Genomic DNA, 19,051 nt, shown 5'->3' with positions numbered 1-19,051 from the left:
AATTAAATTAAGTCAATAATTATTAATTAATCAAATTAATTAATAATACTTAAATATCTCATATTGAATTAAATGTGCATTAGAATTATATTCTAATACATCTATCTCATAACCTATAGTTTTAATTCAATTAATTTAATTAAATCATATTTAATTTAATTTAATCTAATTACATAATTAATTAATTATCCAATTAATTAATCATTAAATTAAATATCACATATTTAATTTAACCTTATAATTGAATTGCATTCAATTATATTTTCTCTCATATTACCTATAGTATTATTATGCATCTAATGTGCATTAATTTTAACATATAGTTTTAGTATGAATTCTATTTTATTAAATTTGATATTTGAACTCCTTCAAATATTTAATTCTCTCATAAATTAATTTTTTAATCAAATTCAAAATAAATTGATATTATAGAGTTTAATTAAAATATAAACTTTATATTATCACTACAAGAAAAATTGGAACTCCCGACGCCTAATGGCGTCGGGAGTTCCAACTCTCGACGCTGTAAAGGTTCATCGGGAGTTCTCCAGGAACTCCCGACGCATCCAAACCGGCGCCGGAAGTTCCTGGGGAACTCCCGACGGTCTCTTGGACAGCGTCGGGAGAGGGGTCTGGTTTAAACCAGACCCCTTCTTTTTCTCTTGCACATCGAAAATCTATTATTTCAAAAAATCCTAATCGATTTCTTAGCACTTCACGCTGTCCCATTTTCCTTCTTCCCTTCACGCCCTCGCCACTCCCTCCTGTCACCGCCCCTTTTCACGCCTGCACCGCCGCCTACCCTTCTCCCTTCGCGCCGCCGTCCGCCGTCGGCTGCCACCCCCCTTCATTGGTTGTAAATTTGTTGTTTATTTTCAAGCTTTCATCAAGGTTCGTGCACATCCATTTTATTTATTTTCTCTTATTTTGTATCTTAATTTAAGCCATTTTTTTTTAATTTCTAGCATGTTGGTAATGTTGGTAATATTTAATTTTTAGCATGTTACTAATATTGGTAATTAATATTGCTAATGTTTAATTTCTAGCATGTTGGTAATCTAATGTGAATTATGAATTATGGATTGTTGATGTTATTGTGGATTGAGTTTTTTTTCTTTTAATTCTTAAGGTTATGGATTACTTAATTTAGAAAACAAATATTGTACTTAACGCATTTAATATTTTAAAAAATTTTAAAGAATTTACTAGACATAAAACTAAATTTTAGAAGATGTTAATAGATGAAAGGCCTATATTAGACACAAAATTGAAAGCTTGGAGACGTACTAAATAAAACATTTGAAAGTTGTTAAGACAATTTAAGTGATCTAGGGACCTATGTGTTTATTTTGCCTTAAGAAATGAAAATTATGGAACTCAATACTTAATAATACTTTGTACTTTGTCCTCTAATCCAGGTTATTGTTTTCGATTACAAGTTGGTCAGAAAATATTTATTTTTAAGGATGAATAAAGAATGGATTAAACTAAGGAATAAGTTATCAGTGGAGTATAGGGAAGGAGTATCACAGTTCTTAGATATGGCAAGGTTTCATGTAAATGATTCCGGACGAATAAGATGTCCACGTAAGAATTGTATGAATTCAATTTGGGAAAAGATAGATATTGTTGAATGACATCTATTAACATATGGAATATCTCCCTCATATTGTGAATGAGTATATCATAGAGAGCCAGTAAACTTATCTAGAAGTCATACAAGTCATTCAATAGAGGATGTTGAAGTAGATAGTATAGAGAGTAATGCTGTCAAAGAAAATGAGATGTTGAATCTTATAAACGATTTACAAGTTCCAATTGAAAACGAAAATGCAAATGAAGGAAGGATTGAGAATGAAATGTCCTTTTATGGTCAAGAAAGAGATACCATGAACTTATTCGAAGATTTAATGACCGAAGCATGTAATGAATTATACCCTGGGTGTTCGTAATTTTCGTCCTTAAACTTTTAGTGAAGTTGATGCATATCAAAGTTCTGAATGGCTGGAGTAACAAATCGTTTGACATGTTGCTGGAATTGTTAAAAGCAGCGTTTCCAGCTGGCACCTCTATACCTACTTCCTTTTGTGAAGCCAAGCGAAAATTGCGTGATTTAGGCCTAGGTTATGAGTTTATTCATGCGTGCAAATATGATTGTGTATTGTATTGGAAAGAGTTTGCAGATTTGCAACAATGCCCTGTTTGTGGTGAGTCTCGGTACAAAGTTAATGATGGCAAGGGTAAAAAAATACCACATAAGGTATTGCATCATTTTCCATTGATACCGAGATTAAAACGATTGTTTTCATCAAAAGAAAGCGCTTCTGATATGAGATGGCATAAAGATAAGCGAGTTGAAACGGAGGATGTATTGCAACATCCAGCTGATGCAGAGGGGTGGAAACATTTTGATCGTGAATTCCCTCATTTCGCTTTAGATCCTCGAAATGTTCGTTTGGGATTAGCTTCAGATGGCTTCAATCCGTTTGGAAATATGAGCACTTCTTATAGTATGTGGCCATTGGTGATAATTCCTTATAATTTGCTCCCTTGGAAATGCATGAAGGAAACAAACTTCTTCATGTCTTTGCTCATACCTGGTCTAAAATCTCCTGGATAGGAAATTGGTGTTTACTTGCAACCGTTGACTGAAGAGTTGAAATAGTTATGGACAATTGGTGTGTGAACTTATGATTCTGTTGCTGGTGAGTTTTTTCAACTATATGCTACCTTATTATGGACGATTAATGACTTCCCTGCGTACGGTGACTTATCTGGGTGGAGTACAAAAGGTTATCAAGCATGTCCAATATGCAAAGAAGATAACTCGTCCTTCGGGATAAGAGGGAAAAATATCATTTATGGGACATTGACGTTATCTTCAAGAGAATCATAGTTGGCGTTGAAGTAGACAACATGATGGAAAAGTTGAACGTAGACCTCCACCAGTCGTAATGAATGGAGAAGAGATATTACAACAAATAAATACGCTAAACTTTTCTATGCTTAGCAAACATCCATCGAAGCAAGATAAAAAAAGAAAGCGAATTCTAAACTGGACTAAAAAAAGTATTTTTTTTTCCAACTCCAGACTATTGTTACGACATAAATTGGATGTAATGCATATTGAAAAAAACATATGCGAAAATTTGGTGGGCACATTGTTAAATATTGAAGGAAAGACAAAGGATACAACGAACGCTCGATTGGACTTACAAGATTTGAAGATAAGAAAGGACCTACACTTGATACAGGTCGAGAACAGATTTGTAAAACCACATGCAGTATACACATTAACAAATGGTGAATGGATTTCGTTTTGTAAGTATTTGAAATCAGTGAAATTCCCTGATGGATTCGTATCTAACATATCACGATGTGTGAATGACAAAGATGGAAAAATATCGGGGCTGAAAACACACGACTGTCATGTGTTGCTTCACAGACTACTCCCTATTGGTATTCGAGCATACCTACTGAAGAATGTATCCACTACTATTGTTGAGTTGTGTACATTCTTTCACGACTTATGTGCAAAGACAATATGTGTAAGTGATTTGAACAGACTACAAGCAGACATCATAGTCATACTTTGTAAATTGGAGAGAATATTCCCACCTGCCTTTTTCGATGTAATGGTACACCTTGCAGTTCATCTACCATATGAAACCAAAGTGGTGGGTCCAGTTAGTTACAGTTAGATGTATCCTATTGAAAGAAGTTTACAACATTAAAACAATTTGTACGGAACAAAGCACGTCCCGAGGGGTCTATAGCGGAAGCATATGCAATGAATGAATCATGGAACTTCTGCTCGCGATATCTAAGTGGGATTGAAACGAGATTCAATAGAGATGAACGAAATGATGATAACATTCCCGATCAGAGATATTTGGTGAATTTGAATTATTTAGGCAGAGGGTACGACCATTAGGGGCGTCAACTTTACGGACGCTATCAGCGGAGGAAAAGCGTATTGCACATTGGTACATTCTCAACAATTGTAAAGAAATAACAGACTATCGCAAGTACGTTTCAAACTTTTTCCTTTTCTAAATTCTAGGGTATCTCCTTTGATATAACATTTAAATGATAAATATTGTAGGCAACATTTGAGGTTAATTCGTCATGAAGCTCAAAGCGCCTCTGACTTATATATAAATCAATGCAAATTTCCCGATTGGTTCAAATCTCAGGTATACATAGTCATTTTGTAGGCAACGGTTGAGGGATGATTCATTTTTCGTATTCATTTTTAATGTATACGTAATTATCAGGTTCTACAACGGCGCGAGAGAGAAGATATCTCTGATGATTTCTTTTCACTTGCAATGGGACCTTCGTCTGAGGTTCGCTCTTACAATGGATGCATTGTTAATGGGTACGATTTCACACTGTAGAATGTGATAATCGTCGAGCTACACAAAATAGTGGAGTCCTAGTGGCCGGGAGATCAGTGAGAACACAAGCGTGGATAACAATTTCTACGGAGTTGTAGATGAAGTATTAGATTTGCAATATGCGAACAGAAGACGCGTTTTCTTGTTGAAGTGTAGATGGTTTGACACAGATAACAACAAAAGTAATAGGACACATGTGGATTTAGGATACAAATCGATCAATACATCACACTTTTGGTATGTCGACGAGCCTTTCATCTTTGCTATCCAAGCACAACAAGTCTTTTACATTGATGACATCCAAAAAGGTAGCAATTGGAAAGTTGTTCAAGTAGTCCAAAATAAATGAATATGGGATGTACCGAAAGTGGATGATGTTGAAAACGCACAACTAGATTTACTAGAAATTGTTGGTGGCGTCCGAGTGGATGAAACCATTGAGGAGGTTACTTTATGCAGAGTTGACGTTGATCCTACAGTTGTGGAAAGACCAATTACTATACATGGCGATCATACTTCATAAACGATGATGATGAAGAACAATTATCTCCCAATAACAGTTCCCAGTTCAAGTGCTGATGAATAATTTGAATTAGATTACGATGATCATGAGTAATGATGTATCTACTAAATTCTCTTTTTCTCTAGCTTACACGTATTTATTGTTAATTTAATATTGTTTTCTCTCTTTTGTGTTTGTATAGATACGATGTCAACCCCTAATAGTAATTTGAATTAGATTACGATGATGAGTAATGATGTATCTACTAAATTCTCTTTTTCTCTAGCTTACACGTATTTATTGTTAATTTAATATTGTTTTCTCTCTTTTGTATTTGTATAGATACGATGTCAACCCCTAATAGGTAACGGGAGGCTGATGAAGAATTCCAGGAGTTATATCTAGGCAACATGGTATCTTCTGTGGGTGATACTTCAGGTTAGTATATTTTGAAATATATTCTGTTACTGAAATACATCATAAACTATTTTAAATTTTTTATTCTTCAGATAGTGGCTCAGCATCCAATCGGAAGAAGCAAGAGCATTCGCGGAACATCGAGTTGGAAAAATACGTACAAAAACATGGGAGAATCACAATCGTCATAAATGAGGGGGAGACGAAATCGATATCTCAACATTCGGTTCGTTTTAGTAATGCGATCGGCGTCGCCGTGAGATCCGCATTTCCAGTACGGTGTCGTACTTTTGCTGAGGTTCCAAACGAGTTCATAGAATTGGCTAAAAGTCAATTATTGGTAAGTAATTATAAGTTTATTCTTTTACAGTCATGAACATCATCTATGCTAATTCTTCCCTCCCTCTTTTGTAGGCTCATTTCGATCTTGATCTATCCAGTCAACGACTTAACCGTTTCATAGAACATCAAATGCAAAACTCGTTCAAAGAATTTAGATCAGACTTTACACAGACATTATAGAAAATGTGGAGATCCTTAGCAAGCACGTGCCAGTTTGCCTAGTTGGCTTAAAAATAGGCCAGAAGATTGGTACTTTTTGTGTGACTGCTTCGAGAGTGAAGCGTTTCAGGTACAATATTTATGGCATGTATCATTTGCTGCATTTACTAATACATCACACTATTGACATATTTTTTTCTTCAAATGTAGGAAAAGTCTGTGACGAATCGGAAGAATAGAGAGAAATTACCGTTCGACCACGTAGGTGGATCAAAGTCATTCTTGCAAATTCAGGCAGAGTTGCAGGCAAAGGAGGGTCGAGAAATAGGACGTGTTGACCTATTTAGGAAACACACTCTAAAGGTGGCAAGTTTGTGAACGAGGCTACTGAAAGTGCACATGTAACATTTTTTCTTTACTGTCGTGTTTTTTTTTTCACTTTTAACTTTAGTCGCTCGTTCTTACCCATTTAATTATTATGTCTAGCATCAAATGTTGGAATTACAATCCAGCCCCACTGTAGAAGGTTCTCAACCACTAACAGGGGATGAAATCTGTGAGACGGTTTTAGGTAGACGACCCGGATATTCAAAAGGTCTAGGTTGGGGCCCTAAGCCTAAGTCAAGAAGGAGTACCATGTCATCAAGCTCGTCATCTACTCAAGGAACGGAGGTGGAATGGATGAATTGAGAGTCAATTTCCAACAGTCTCAGTCGAGGATTAAGGAACTCGAAGACATTCAGAGAAGAATGCAAGAGGATCATGCGAGACAAATGGAAGAAATGAAAAAGATGATTGAAGACATGGTACGATCACATAGAGGAGACCCATCAAATTAGGTATGATTACTACATTATTTAGTTGTGTAATATGTTGCTATCCTGCAAGTTATGGTAGCAAAGTTTAGTTATGTCTTAAGTAGCTTTATGCAGTTATGGTAGCAAAGTTTAGTTATGTCTTTAGTTATGTCATTTAAAGCTTCAACACTCTCATACAAATTAGATAAGCATCCCACCATGCCTTGATGTTTCAAAAGCCCAATCACAGTCCCTGTATCTCGCTCTCTCCTGAATGTCACAGCACATGTATAACTCTCATTTGATCAGCTGAAGATTCAAATATTAGGCTTCAAAAGGGTGTCTTTGCTCTGATTTGGTTGTAAATATGTGTCATTTAAAGCTTCAACACTCTCATCACTTTGCTCTGATTTGGTTGTAAATATGTGTCATTTAAAGCTTCATCTCATAGATAAGCATCCCACCATGCCTTGATGTTTCAAAAGCCCAATCACAGTCCTTGAATGTCGCTCTCTCCATCTTGCTCTCTCCATGAATCTCGCTCTCTCCATAATGTCTCTCTATGTATCTCGCTCTCTCCATGAATCTCGCTCTCTCCATGTATCTCGTTCTCTCCATGAATGTCGCTCTCTCCATGAGTGTCGCTCTCTCCATGTATCTCGCTCTCTCTAGTATCTCGCTCTCTCCATGTATCTCGCTCTCTCCATGAATTTTACAACACATGTATAACTTCATTTGATCAGCTGAAGATTCAAATATTAGCCTTCAAAATGGTGTCTTTGCTCTGATTTGGTTGTAAATATGTGTCATTTAAAGCTTCAACACTCTCATACAAATTAGATAAGCATCCCACCATGCCTTGATGTTTCAAAAGCCCAATCACAGTCCCTAATGTCGCTCTAATCTTAAAGATGCCCTCAGCAGCTTCACACCCTGATTGACATCCAAAGTATGACGATGCCCATTCAACACTCTCATACAAATTAGATAAGCATCCCACCATGCCATATCATTGAATTTTGTAATGTAAGCAATGATTCATATTGGAGTTTTTTTCCTATTCTTAATCTTATTCTCGAATTTTCCATTGTATTCTCACTATTCTTTGTACTTTGAGCATTAGACTCATTTCAATTTCTCATTCTCAAGTTATATTCATTAAACTCATAAGAAATTCTCAACTGTTATATTTAATTAAGATGTGTAATTGTGCTTTTCCTTTTCTTTTGATCTTATTTTTATTATTAAATTAGAGGGAGCCTTAACTTGTGATAACAAAGGAATTAAAAGGGAGACTTAAGCAAATTACATAGCAAAGGGGTAGTTAGCCCAATGAGCCCCAACTATGGATTTGGCTAGAATCAAGGCCCATCATATCATCAAGAGAAATGAAAGGCCCGCAACAATTGTTGTTTCAATATTCCTAAGGCCCAAACTTGCATAAATGGATATGGATTTGAATTGAAAGCTTTCCACTTGGACCCATTAGAATAAAAGAAGAAAGGGTAATTGCAATAAGTGGTACTTTTAGGGGTATTAATCAAGTGAACAACAATATATTTAAAGAATTGCAAAATAACAAAATCTATCAGTAATAGGCCAACTTGTTTCCTTTTTGAACATGTAGCTTAGAAAGTCAATAATCAATTCAAAAGGTTGCCATGCTTTGTCATGTCAATAAACTAAAGTTAGGTCATCCAAATCTTATTATGGTTTTTGTTTTTGTTCCTTTCCCCATTCCAACAATATTTCTTTACTATTATTCTACCTTATTATCCTATGCATGCACTAATATTATTTTGAGATAAGCTAGCCCTTCTTACATACTTCTCATGCAAATTTAATTTTTACTAGATTCCAATCTAAAAGATCATATAGGACTTTCAAAAATTGAAAAATAAAGGAAATTGAATTGTTTATCCATATAACATTTCAATGTTTTTGTTTTTTTGTAGAATGCTGTTCGAAGATGAGCTGGGACAATTGTTGAAGATGTTGTGTTCGAGAATTGTTCTAGATGTTGTTCTCATTTTACTTCTTTATGTATTTTTGAATATAATGGACAAGTGTTCTAGAGCTGGACAACGTTTGGATATTGTAATTTTTTACTTGTTATAAAATGGACTTCATTTTCTTTTATGTGAATCTTTATTTGGTATAATATGTTTCACGAGATTTCAGATCAAATTTTAAAAAATTACAAACGATATATTAAATTTTATCCATATAGGAAATTGAATGTTTATCCATATAGGATCCCTCAATGCGGCGTCGGGAGTTAGGGGAAACTCCGGACGCCTATGTGGTGTCAGAAGTTAAGGGGAACTCCGGATGCTGTTTTAAGGCGTCGGGAGTTAGGGGGAACTCCCGACGCGGTGTAGCCCGCCGGGAATTCCAAGAACTCTCGATGTCGTATACTAAGCGTCGGGAGTTCCCCCTAACTCCTGACGCCATTCAAAAGTTCGTCAGAAGATCCTCTCCCGACAGATTTCTCCCGACCAAACTTCCGACGACCGTTTATGCATCGGGAGATCCTCTCCCGACGAATTTTTCACACTTTCCTGACGAAATATGACGTCGGGAGAAGCCAAAATTCTTGTATTGTATAAAGTATCACCATACATTATATTCTTTCCTTAGTAAATCTAAACATTTCAAATTATTTTAATTACCTCAATACTCTTTATGAGCTACCAGTGGGACCTAATGGACTTATAAATTAGAAGCTCTAACGATATAAGATTAATTGGCTAAATTCATCAACTAGGTTAATCAATATTCGTTAACCGTGGGTATACTCCACTATAGATCCACAATTGCACTATTTTCACTGCAGATATATTTATATGTCTACGGATATTGACTAATGGTAAAAGTTAGTCCTTCATGTGTGTTCGAAACACCAGCTGGGTCAAATTACCATTTTACTTTTAAGTTACCTCTATATCCTTAAATACCAGTGCTCCTCCTAATGAACAACCTTTTATGGTCCAATCATTAAATAGAAACCCCTCTTGGACCAATGAGAGAGTAGGGCCCTTTGTTCAAGTCCCGGAGATACCACTTAAGCAAACACCTACCTATCCTAAATTCGGGAATGAATGAATTCCATCTCGCGAAATTATGTTCCCAGCTCCCCACTCGGTCTTCTTCCCAAGATGGTAGGCTTATTAAGTCGGCAAACTGACCTCTCTCACCCATACAAATCAAAGGATAATCCCCCATGAACAGGAGTCCATAATCCACTCTGAATTGAAACTAAGTTGCCTGGGTCATCATAGTGAAATAGAAACCTAACTAGTCAACAGAGTAACGTTTAAAGGTTACTATTTCGTGGTCCGATCTTATGCAAATCATTGCATATGATACCCCCACTCGCATGTCCCATACATAAATGCGTTGGATCATTACATTTGTATCAAATACAAAGTCATTCGTATCCATAGTGTCACCATGATAAGGTACCCAACCTTATCCATATACTATAGACCCTTTAGGGTGTTACTTGAATATCGATCTCCATATGTCTCTACATACAATTCAAGATTCATACAACAATCTAGGATGTTAGTTTATTGGATTAAAATTATTTAGGCAAGATAAAAACAAGATAAGCAATAACTATTTATTGTAATAAACATTGACAATACTTTATTAATAATCATTTAAATGTTACATTTACTATCTACGAGTTTTAAGACATAAAACCCAACAAAAATATCTTAAGAAAAAAAATTGAGATGAAAGATCTCGGATTTTTTTTTTTTCCTTTGTTTGCAAATTGAGCATTTAGCAAATGAGATATTTATTCATCAATCAACTTATACAGGACAAATTTTGAAAGTATCTTATGTGGACAAAGCACATCCATTGAACATTCCAATGGAAGTTCGTTCATTAGATGTGAAGAAAGATATATTTCGACCTCGAAATGATAATGAAGAACTACTTAGTCCTAAAGTACCATATCTTAGTGTAATTGGTGCACTTATGTATCTTGCTAATAATACAATACCAGATATTGCATTTTTAGTAAATTTATTAATTAGATATAGTTCTTATCCAACAAAAAGACATTAGAACATAATTAAGCATATACTCATTTGTCTTCAAGGAACAATCGACATGAGTTGTTTTATTCAAATAAGTCAAATTTTGATCTAATAGTTATGCAGATTCTGGATATTTATCTGATCCACACAAAGTTAGATCTCAAATAGGTTATATTCACATATGGAGGAACTGTTATATCATGGTGATCGGTGAAACAGACTATAACAACCACTTCCTCAAATCATGCTGAAATTCTTGCAATTCACGAGACTATTCGATAATGTATATGGCTAAGATCAATGACTCAACACATTCGTGAAACATGTGGTTTGTCTTCTAGTAAAAATTTTCCAACGATATTATACAAAGACAACAAAACATGCATATCCCAAATCAAATAAGGATATATTAAAAGAGATAGAATAAAGAATATTTCACCAAAGCTTTTCTACACTCATGATCTTGAAGAAAATAGTGACATCACTGTACAACAAATTTGTTCGAAAGATAATATGACAAACTTTTTTACAAAATCATTACCTACAACATCCTTTGAAAAATTTGTGCACAACATTGGAATGCAGAGACCCAGAGATCCCAAATGATGTTCCCATGAAGTGGAGAAAATATATTATATTATTTTAGAATTATTAGATTATATGAAATATGTACTTTTTTTCTTTCACTAGGATTTTTTCCTAGTAAGATTTTTTAAGGAAATCAGACATGAGGATTTCCATGAGCAGCAAAAGGATCGTTCCAAATTCCATTCATATTTGAACAACAACAATTACAGTAAAAAAACGGAAACATACAGACTATGCACAATATGAAATTACAGCGTGCTTTTAAGAAGATCAAGGGAAGAATTAACATACCTTTGAAGACTCATCTTCAACACCCTTGACCACGAGCGCTCGAACAGACTCTAAGACTACAACGCACGAATGCTCAAACTCTACGACCACTAGACTACACGTCCACAGCAATCTCGAATACAATGATCACCCAGATCACGAACACAGCGAGTGTAACGAACGGCCTCTACATAACCTCGACTATGTCGAGTTGACTACGACACCACCACAATGGTTATCTTAGTATTCTCGGTATGAGAATCCAGAAATGTGGGCTCTGTGTGGACTTGGTTAGAGGACGAAACCGGAGGAAGAACAATCGTGTAAACGATTGAGCAAGTGGGAGATGACAAGTCTATCATATAGACGATGCCCAATCATTTAACAAAAGCTATGCAATCGTCTAGCAAAAACTGCACGATCGTTTAGCTAATCGACCAGCTGAATGACTATCGTATAGAAACATTCCACGATCATCTAGTCTCTCTTCAGCTGTCGTTTAACAAATCATATTTACTTGACAGCCAACCATGAGTACTTTTCGAGAATAGAAACTCTCAATCATCAACCCCTAAAATTAGGAAAACATTTTTTCTTTTACCTCACGGTTACCATGAAACTACCAATAACCTCCCACTCAATTGGTTATTAGAGAAAAATAGATAATTATCTAATAATTAATATTATTATAAATATATATGATAACCAACTTACCATACTATAGTTTTAATATTTCATATCATAAAACATATAGGCCATAGCTTTTTTTCTATTCCATGGTTCTTAATGTAAATCTTATTTACATTAATCCTCCACTTGATGTATCTTATACATCACACCGATCATATCATATATAATCGAATTACCTCTTGTCAATTTGAGCATTTCAAATCAACACCAAGAACTAATTCTCAACTTGAATCCATTGAGCTACCAAAGGGACCTTATGGACCTGTAGCTCGAAGCTCCAACAGTACGTGAATAACTGACTAAACTCTTTAGTTACGAGATCCACCATCCGTTAACTGTCAGGCACTCCACTAAAGACTGATAGTTGAACTCTCCTTACCATAGATATATTATGTGTCCATATCAACCAATCAATAGTGTGATAGCCCTTCACAGGTCGCTCGTAAGTACAACTAGGCCTATAACCATTATGTCCCTTTAGTTACATCTAACTCCTTAAGTACCACTAATCTCTCTAATGAACATAAGTTATAGTTCTACTATGTCTGAGTCCTCTCTTCCAAAGAGAAGTTGTGGCCACTATGTTCAAGCCCCAAAATCAACCCTTATGGGAGCAATCTATCTACTTACCCCTACTTTGGGGAAGGAGTGAATTTCATCTTGTGTAACTGAGTTCTCAGTTCCCAAATCAGACAAGTCCCCAATGAGGTAGACATGTTGAGTTGGCAATCTGGCCACTCTCACCCATACAAATCAAAGAACTGCCCTCAAAGGAAAGAGTTCCTTAAACACTCAGGATTGAGGTCATGTCACCTATGGTCGTTTAGGTGAGCTGTAAGTCTCCGGTATCTACGGCGTTATATACAGAGACGAATCACTCGTGGCCCGGTCTTATACAAACTCTTTGTATAAGACACCCCCGCTCGCATGTCTCCACATGAATGATCAGGATCTACCATCTGTAGTAGTTTACAATACTTGCAAACCTCTACAAGTCGTATCCGTAGTGTTACCAGGATCAGAAATCCCTTCTTAATCCTTATACTACAGACCTATTTAGGTTATCACTTAAGGCATGATCCATTTATATATCTCATATACATGATTAAGTTTGCATACGATAACCATGGAGCTTTGTTTATTAGATATGAGTAAATACCAGATAAAATAACTTTTATTTTATTCAGAACAATGTGTATAAATTAAAAACTACGAGACTCCGTAAGAATTAGGACACTAATCCCAACAATTTTAACAAGACATATTTCATATATATTTAATTGCCATGTAATGGAGAGTATTATAAATATTATAGAAGATAGATGCTCATCCAAAAAGGTCCGTGTGTCCTTAAACATGTTACCTCATGTGTCACAAATTTATACATAGTTAGTGTCTTAATACTATAGTCACATCCTACTTGCCAATTCTCCTATAAATGTTGGTCATTTATGCATTTTGTAGGATGGTGAAGATTGGTGAGAAATCCAAATTTTTGAGAAAAACTTAGAGAAAATTTAATTATTTTCTTATTTTCTTTATTTCTTTATTTTATTTAAGTCATTTATTTTATGACTATCTATATGAGTATTATTTTATATTCTTTGTTATTTATTTATATTATATATTATTATGATATTTATTTATTATTATATTATATTTTATCCACATATGTGTTCCGTTGTGCTCTCCAATTTTACAACATTTTAATCATCTTTAGATTTATTGTTAAATCTCCCCATATCGTTGTTAAAAAATTTTAATTGGCATCACATTAATCAATTTAGAAGATTTGCTCTTCATGTTTGATGGTTATATGGATATACAGAGTGTTTTTATTTTCATTATAAAGATTAAGTCATCTGTAACATCCTTTAATTTTTTTTTATTGTTTCTAATCATTTTTAGATTTATTTTTCAATCTTCACATTATTTTTTTATTATTATAATGTGTTATCAACCACCCCATCAACCAATTTAAAAAATATGTCCCTACTACATTAACCAATTCAAAGTATTCCATGAGCTATCTCATCTTCATTTTATTCCTACATAAAGTTGTATTATTAAAATCTTATAATTAAGTTCTCTTTTTAAATTTTACACAACACGTGCAACAAATATAGTATCAAACTAGCTGTTATAAAAAATAATATGAAATTAAAAAAATTTATATAATTTAATATGGTATAAGAATATCAAATATGAGTTTAATTAGCGGTAATCATGATTAAAATATGGTAAGTGAGACCAAAATGAACTTAGCTCAACTACTAACCTCGAGATCTGATGTTCAATCCCTCAATCCCACATATTGTCCAGAAACAAATCGAGGTAGAGGTCAAACTAAGCTTCGGTTGTTGATATGTAATCTTATCTTTGAAGTCGATATTTGATTACCATCCTCACAATTATTGTAGTACAAGCAAGAAAATATTAAATAATGGGTCTAAGTTTAATTACAAAACAATTGTGGGTCTAATCAACCATCGATATCAATTGCACCAATTTATTTAACCGTTAGAGTTTATTTCATAATATTGATCAACGCATTACTAAGCTCTTCTAATTTTTTTTTTCCTAGGTCAACAAATAAGAAGATGGAATTAGACCTCCAAAACATTTAAGAGAAAAATAAGTAATATTTCCTTTTAATTCAATAGAATACTACGTAGAATTTTGAATATTTAATATATAGATTGAAAATATATGTCTTAGTTCGTTGAACTATATTTAGATTGATAAATAAGTAATATCTTAGAGTAGTTCTCCACCAATTAAATCGTGATGAATTTAATTATAATTTAATAGATAAAATACTAATTACTACTTTAATTAGAGATGGTTGAATCTGTAGTTAATTTCGTAATTATTGGATTAAGAAAAAAGGAGTACTATGCATCTTATCTTATTAGGAAACTTCCCAACTTACGTTAGAAGTGTTTGTGAATTCCAGCTATGGGCTGAGCTTGCACGAAAGCGGCTCAAATAAGCTCCAATATCTCTTGAATATACACGAAAGAAAATATATTTTTTCTTTAAAGAAATAATTAAATAAAAACAAAAAGAGAGAATATACAAAACATAGAGATGAGGGAAATTAAGCCCGTGGCGGCCATGGCAGCACGTGAAGAATCCGTGAGATGGTGCCACATCATCACCAAAGGAAAGTCAAGACAAAAGCAATACGCAGAATGCGGGTCCGGCGCAGGTTAGCATCGCCCACCAGTGGCCGGCAGTAAACATAGGATAAGAAGAAAGAAGAAAGGTGGTTTCTTTATTTGCAATCCGACAAATCGGATAAGCATTAGCGTGCTGTACGTAAAAAACGCAGATCTATGTTGACCATTGTACATCTATCACTTGAATCCTCCACGTGTCCAGTCAAATCTCTCCTTCACAAAAGTCCGCACATTGGACCGCCAGGATTAAACCAAAGCATATGATACTAAACCCCCGCTGTTGTACATTAGCATTCCTCACTGAATTAGTACTTTATTCATTTATTTATTACTCCCCAGTTCCATGATTCATCAAACAAAATTTCGGAAAAATTGTTCGTAATAACAGAGTTGCCTTAGAAAAAGCGAAGAAAAGGAAAAGTCTATCATTTGAGAGAGAAAGGGAAAGGAAAAAAGAAGAGGAAAATGGTAATGGCAGCGACAGAGGAGAGTCCGAGAAGCCCAGAGGCGAAGGTGGGGATGCAAGTAGAAGATTTATGGGACATTCAAGAACCGCAGCTCAGTCCTACTGAAAAGCTTAATGCTTGCTTTGAAAGCATCCCTGTTTCCGCCTTTCCTCCTGCCCCTTCTCATCAAGGTATCCTTCTTGATTATGCTAGATTTCTGATCATTAGCTATAAATTTTTGTTAGATCATATAATAAATATTAAGCGCATGTTTGGGATTGATTTCAAAATTGTTAAAGATCATTTTTTGTTATTTTCAAGATTAGTACTTACTTTTTAATCCTTCCAAATCAATTACACTTCTAAATACAATTTCAATATTGTTAAATTTGATTTGTCATCCTATCGGTTTGAGTTTTTGGGTCAATCGGTGTTTTAACAAGTTTCATAGTATAATCTCAATTAAGGGTATGTTTTTTTAAAAAAATTTGTTTGAAGAATTTTGAAGTGTTGTTGTCTGGGTTTATGGTTTATTCAGGAATTGAGATAAAATCGGACTGCAGTTTAGCTGACGCGGTTCAAATTTTGGCTGAACATAAGATCCTCAGTGCGCCTGTGGTGGACGTTGATGCACCTGATCATGCGAGTTGGATTGATAGATACATTGGTATTGTTGAGTTTGCTGGAATTGTTGTTTGGATTCTTCATCAGGTTTGGATTTTGCCAATATAGCTTTCTATTTTTGAACTATAACTTTTATTAATTCAATTGTATTTTGGTCATTCTAATGAATGAAAATGACTTCTTTTTAATAAATGTGGATAGCCATATGTTTCATTCTACCATGCTTTTGTTCATTGCTACATCCTGTCAATTCTTGTGATGCATTGGGATTAAAGTCAATCCATTTTGATGATATGGGGAAAAGAGATCCTTTTGTTCACAGTGATACTTTATGTTTTAATTCAAACTCCTGTAAATGAACTGTTAACGTCATGTTTGATAACAATTTTGTTGTTTATTTTTTAAATTTATGGTTGTTTTCTTCATCGTGGTAAAATTTTAAACAAAATCAAAATTTTGAAAATTACTTTCTTTAGTTTTTAAATTTTGTCTTATATATATAAACATTAGTAGATAGTAGATAACAAAACAAAGAATTTTATGGGTGAGAGTGGTGTTTATGAGTTTAGTTTCAAAAACCGAAAACCCAAAATAAAATGGTTAGCCAACAGGGCTTAAGTTATCTGGCCACTATAGCTATTTTGAGTTGTATATGAATGAGAGATCTTAGACTGGTGATTTGTTTTGCAGTCGGAACCTCCATCCCCAAGAAGTCCTAGTGATGGAAGTGCTTTGGCTGCAGCAACAAATGGGGTGATATCTCCTTTAGAACAGCAGGTACTGGGCCCGGAATCTGCTGCAGCGACCTCGGGAAACTTTTTCGAAACCTTAACTTCCTCTGAATTGTACAAGAGCACACAGGTTTGATATCCTTTGCAAGATTATATATATATGAAACAATATAAAGAACAGCCTCTTCTCAATGCTTGTCTTACCTTCTAGCTAATGAATGTGGTTTTGCTTTATGTTCATCGAACCTTCCAAATGTACAGGTTCGAGATATCTCGGGATCTTTCCGTTGGGCCCCGTTTCTAGCTTTGCAAACGTCGAATTCCTTCTTGACCATGCTCTTACTGTTATCAAAGTACAAAATGAAGAGCATACCAGTGGTGGACTTGGGGGAAGGAAAGATTGAGAACATCATCACACAATCAGCTGTGATTCACATGTTAGCCGAATGTGCAGGGCTTCAATGGTTTGAAAGATGGGGAACAAAGACACTTTCCGAGCTCGGTCTTCCAATGATGTCACCGGCTTCTATTGTCAAGGTCCATTTTCCGGATAGTCATTCTTCATTGCATAAGAAATTTAGAGAATTGATTACTTGCAATCCTCTTTTATTTGGGAAGCTGTTTATTGTTTATCCTTCTTCAATGCTGTGCTCCTTTATGGCAGGTCTATGAGGACGAGCCCGTTCTACAAGCATTCAAACTTATGAGGAAGAAGAGGGTTGGAGGTATACCTGTTATTGAAAGGGGCGGTAAGGCGGTAGGCAACATTAGTTTAAGAGATATTCATTTCTTGCTCACTGCACCAGAAATCTACCACGATTACAGGTTTGTGATAAGTTTTCTTACTCATATAGGAGGTTCGACTTGTTCAGTCACCAATTTTAGGCACTAAAGTGATCTTTGTTTATCATCAAATAACACGGGCTCTTGTTTGCTTCTGACAGATCGATAACGGCAAAAAACTTTCTGACTGCGGTTAGAAACTACTTAGAAAAGCATGAAGAGTTCTCTCCAATGCTGAGCAACATGATTACTTGCAAGAAAGACGATACAATAAAGGATCTGATTTTAATGCTCGACTCCAAGAAGATCCATCGTGTGTATGTCGTCGACAATGATGGTAATCTGGAAGGAGTTATCACCCTTAGGGACATCATCTCGAGGTTAGTTCATGAGCCCCGTGGTTACTTTGGCGATTTCTTCGACGGTGTTCTGCCATTGCCTCAGAATAGCCGGGTTTGAAAGTGAAATGGTAGCCTGCAACATGATGTTGTGGTCAATTTACTTAGGATTAACATTTTGGCCCTCTTTATTTAGTTTTGTGTTCGGTGTGTTCGCTGTCCTTGATCTTTGATGGCTTGTCGGATGGATTGAACGTGCAGATTGTTAATATAGTCAACTTATAACCTGTAATTAGTTCTCTTCTGTGTTTGCCACATTTTGGTAAATTTTTTGTTTGGCTTTAATCACCAAGCTAGTTCGCTGGCATGGCATGGCATGGCATGGCATATCAGTTCTCAATCAATTATAAATATTGCCGAACACATAATCTATGTGACAGATTTACGTGATTTATTGAGAGTAGAGAAATCATAATAGAGAATATTTTTCTTAAGCAATATTTAAAACATGTAGGATGTAGGAATCAAATCATCGTCATCGACTTAGAGACGATATGGACAATAAAACTTATATTCATTTCCATAAAGCAACTTGATAAAGAAAGCATAGGAGATATAAAAATGATTTTTAAATTTTTTAAAGAAAAAAATTCCATAAAACGTAAAAGATACAGAATACAACCAAAATACTCCCAGATTAAAGTGGAAAATCAAGGGAAAAAAACTAAGG

General features: G+C 34.9%; 1 protein-coding gene and 1 pseudogene across 1 annotated transcript; both read left to right on the top strand.

Annotated features, from left to right (window-relative positions):
• The first annotated feature begins 1,466 nt into the window (after nt 1-1,466).
• On the top strand, nt 1,467-6,198 carry LOC150037654 (uncharacterized; annotated as a pseudogene).
• Nucleotides 6,199-15,526: 9,328 nt separating this feature from the next.
• On the top strand, nt 15,527-18,613 carry KING1 (SNF1-related protein kinase regulatory subunit gamma 1). The gene is made up of 6 exons (XM_039024369.2): nt 15,527-16,036; nt 16,384-16,556; nt 17,160-17,330; nt 17,462-17,737; nt 17,865-18,025; nt 18,145-18,613. Exons 1-6 carry the CDS (start codon nt 15,865-15,867, stop codon nt 18,440-18,442), a joined length of 1,251 nt encoding a protein of 416 aa, XP_038880297.1. The 5' UTR covers nt 15,527-15,864; the 3' UTR covers nt 18,443-18,613.
• The last annotated feature ends 438 nt before the right edge of the window (nt 18,614-19,051 follow it).

Source organism: Benincasa hispida, chromosome 2 (assembly GCF_027475165.1).
Source record: "Benincasa hispida cultivar pf3 chromosome 2, pf3_genome.v1.1, whole genome shotgun sequence".
In the NCBI taxonomy this organism is placed as follows: domain Eukaryota; kingdom Viridiplantae; phylum Streptophyta; class Magnoliopsida; order Cucurbitales; family Cucurbitaceae; genus Benincasa; species Benincasa hispida.
The sequence above is the reverse complement of the archived record's forward strand: the minus strand, read 5'-3'. Positions and strand labels throughout refer to the sequence as shown.

Bases quoted from the DNA above. Each gene is read 5' to 3' on its own strand.
- KING1 (XM_039024369.2), top strand. From the start codon at position 15,865: ATGGTAATGGCAGCGACAGAGGAGAGTCCGAGAAGCCCAGAGGCGAAG. The intron at 16,557-17,159 runs GTTTGGATTTTG...TTTGTTTTGCAG, and splicing joins TTGTTTGGATTCTTCATCAG to TCGGAACCTCCATCCCCAAG. The intron at 18,026-18,144 runs GTTTGTGATAAG...TGCTTCTGACAG, and splicing joins GAAATCTACCACGATTACAG to ATCGATAACGGCAAAAAACT.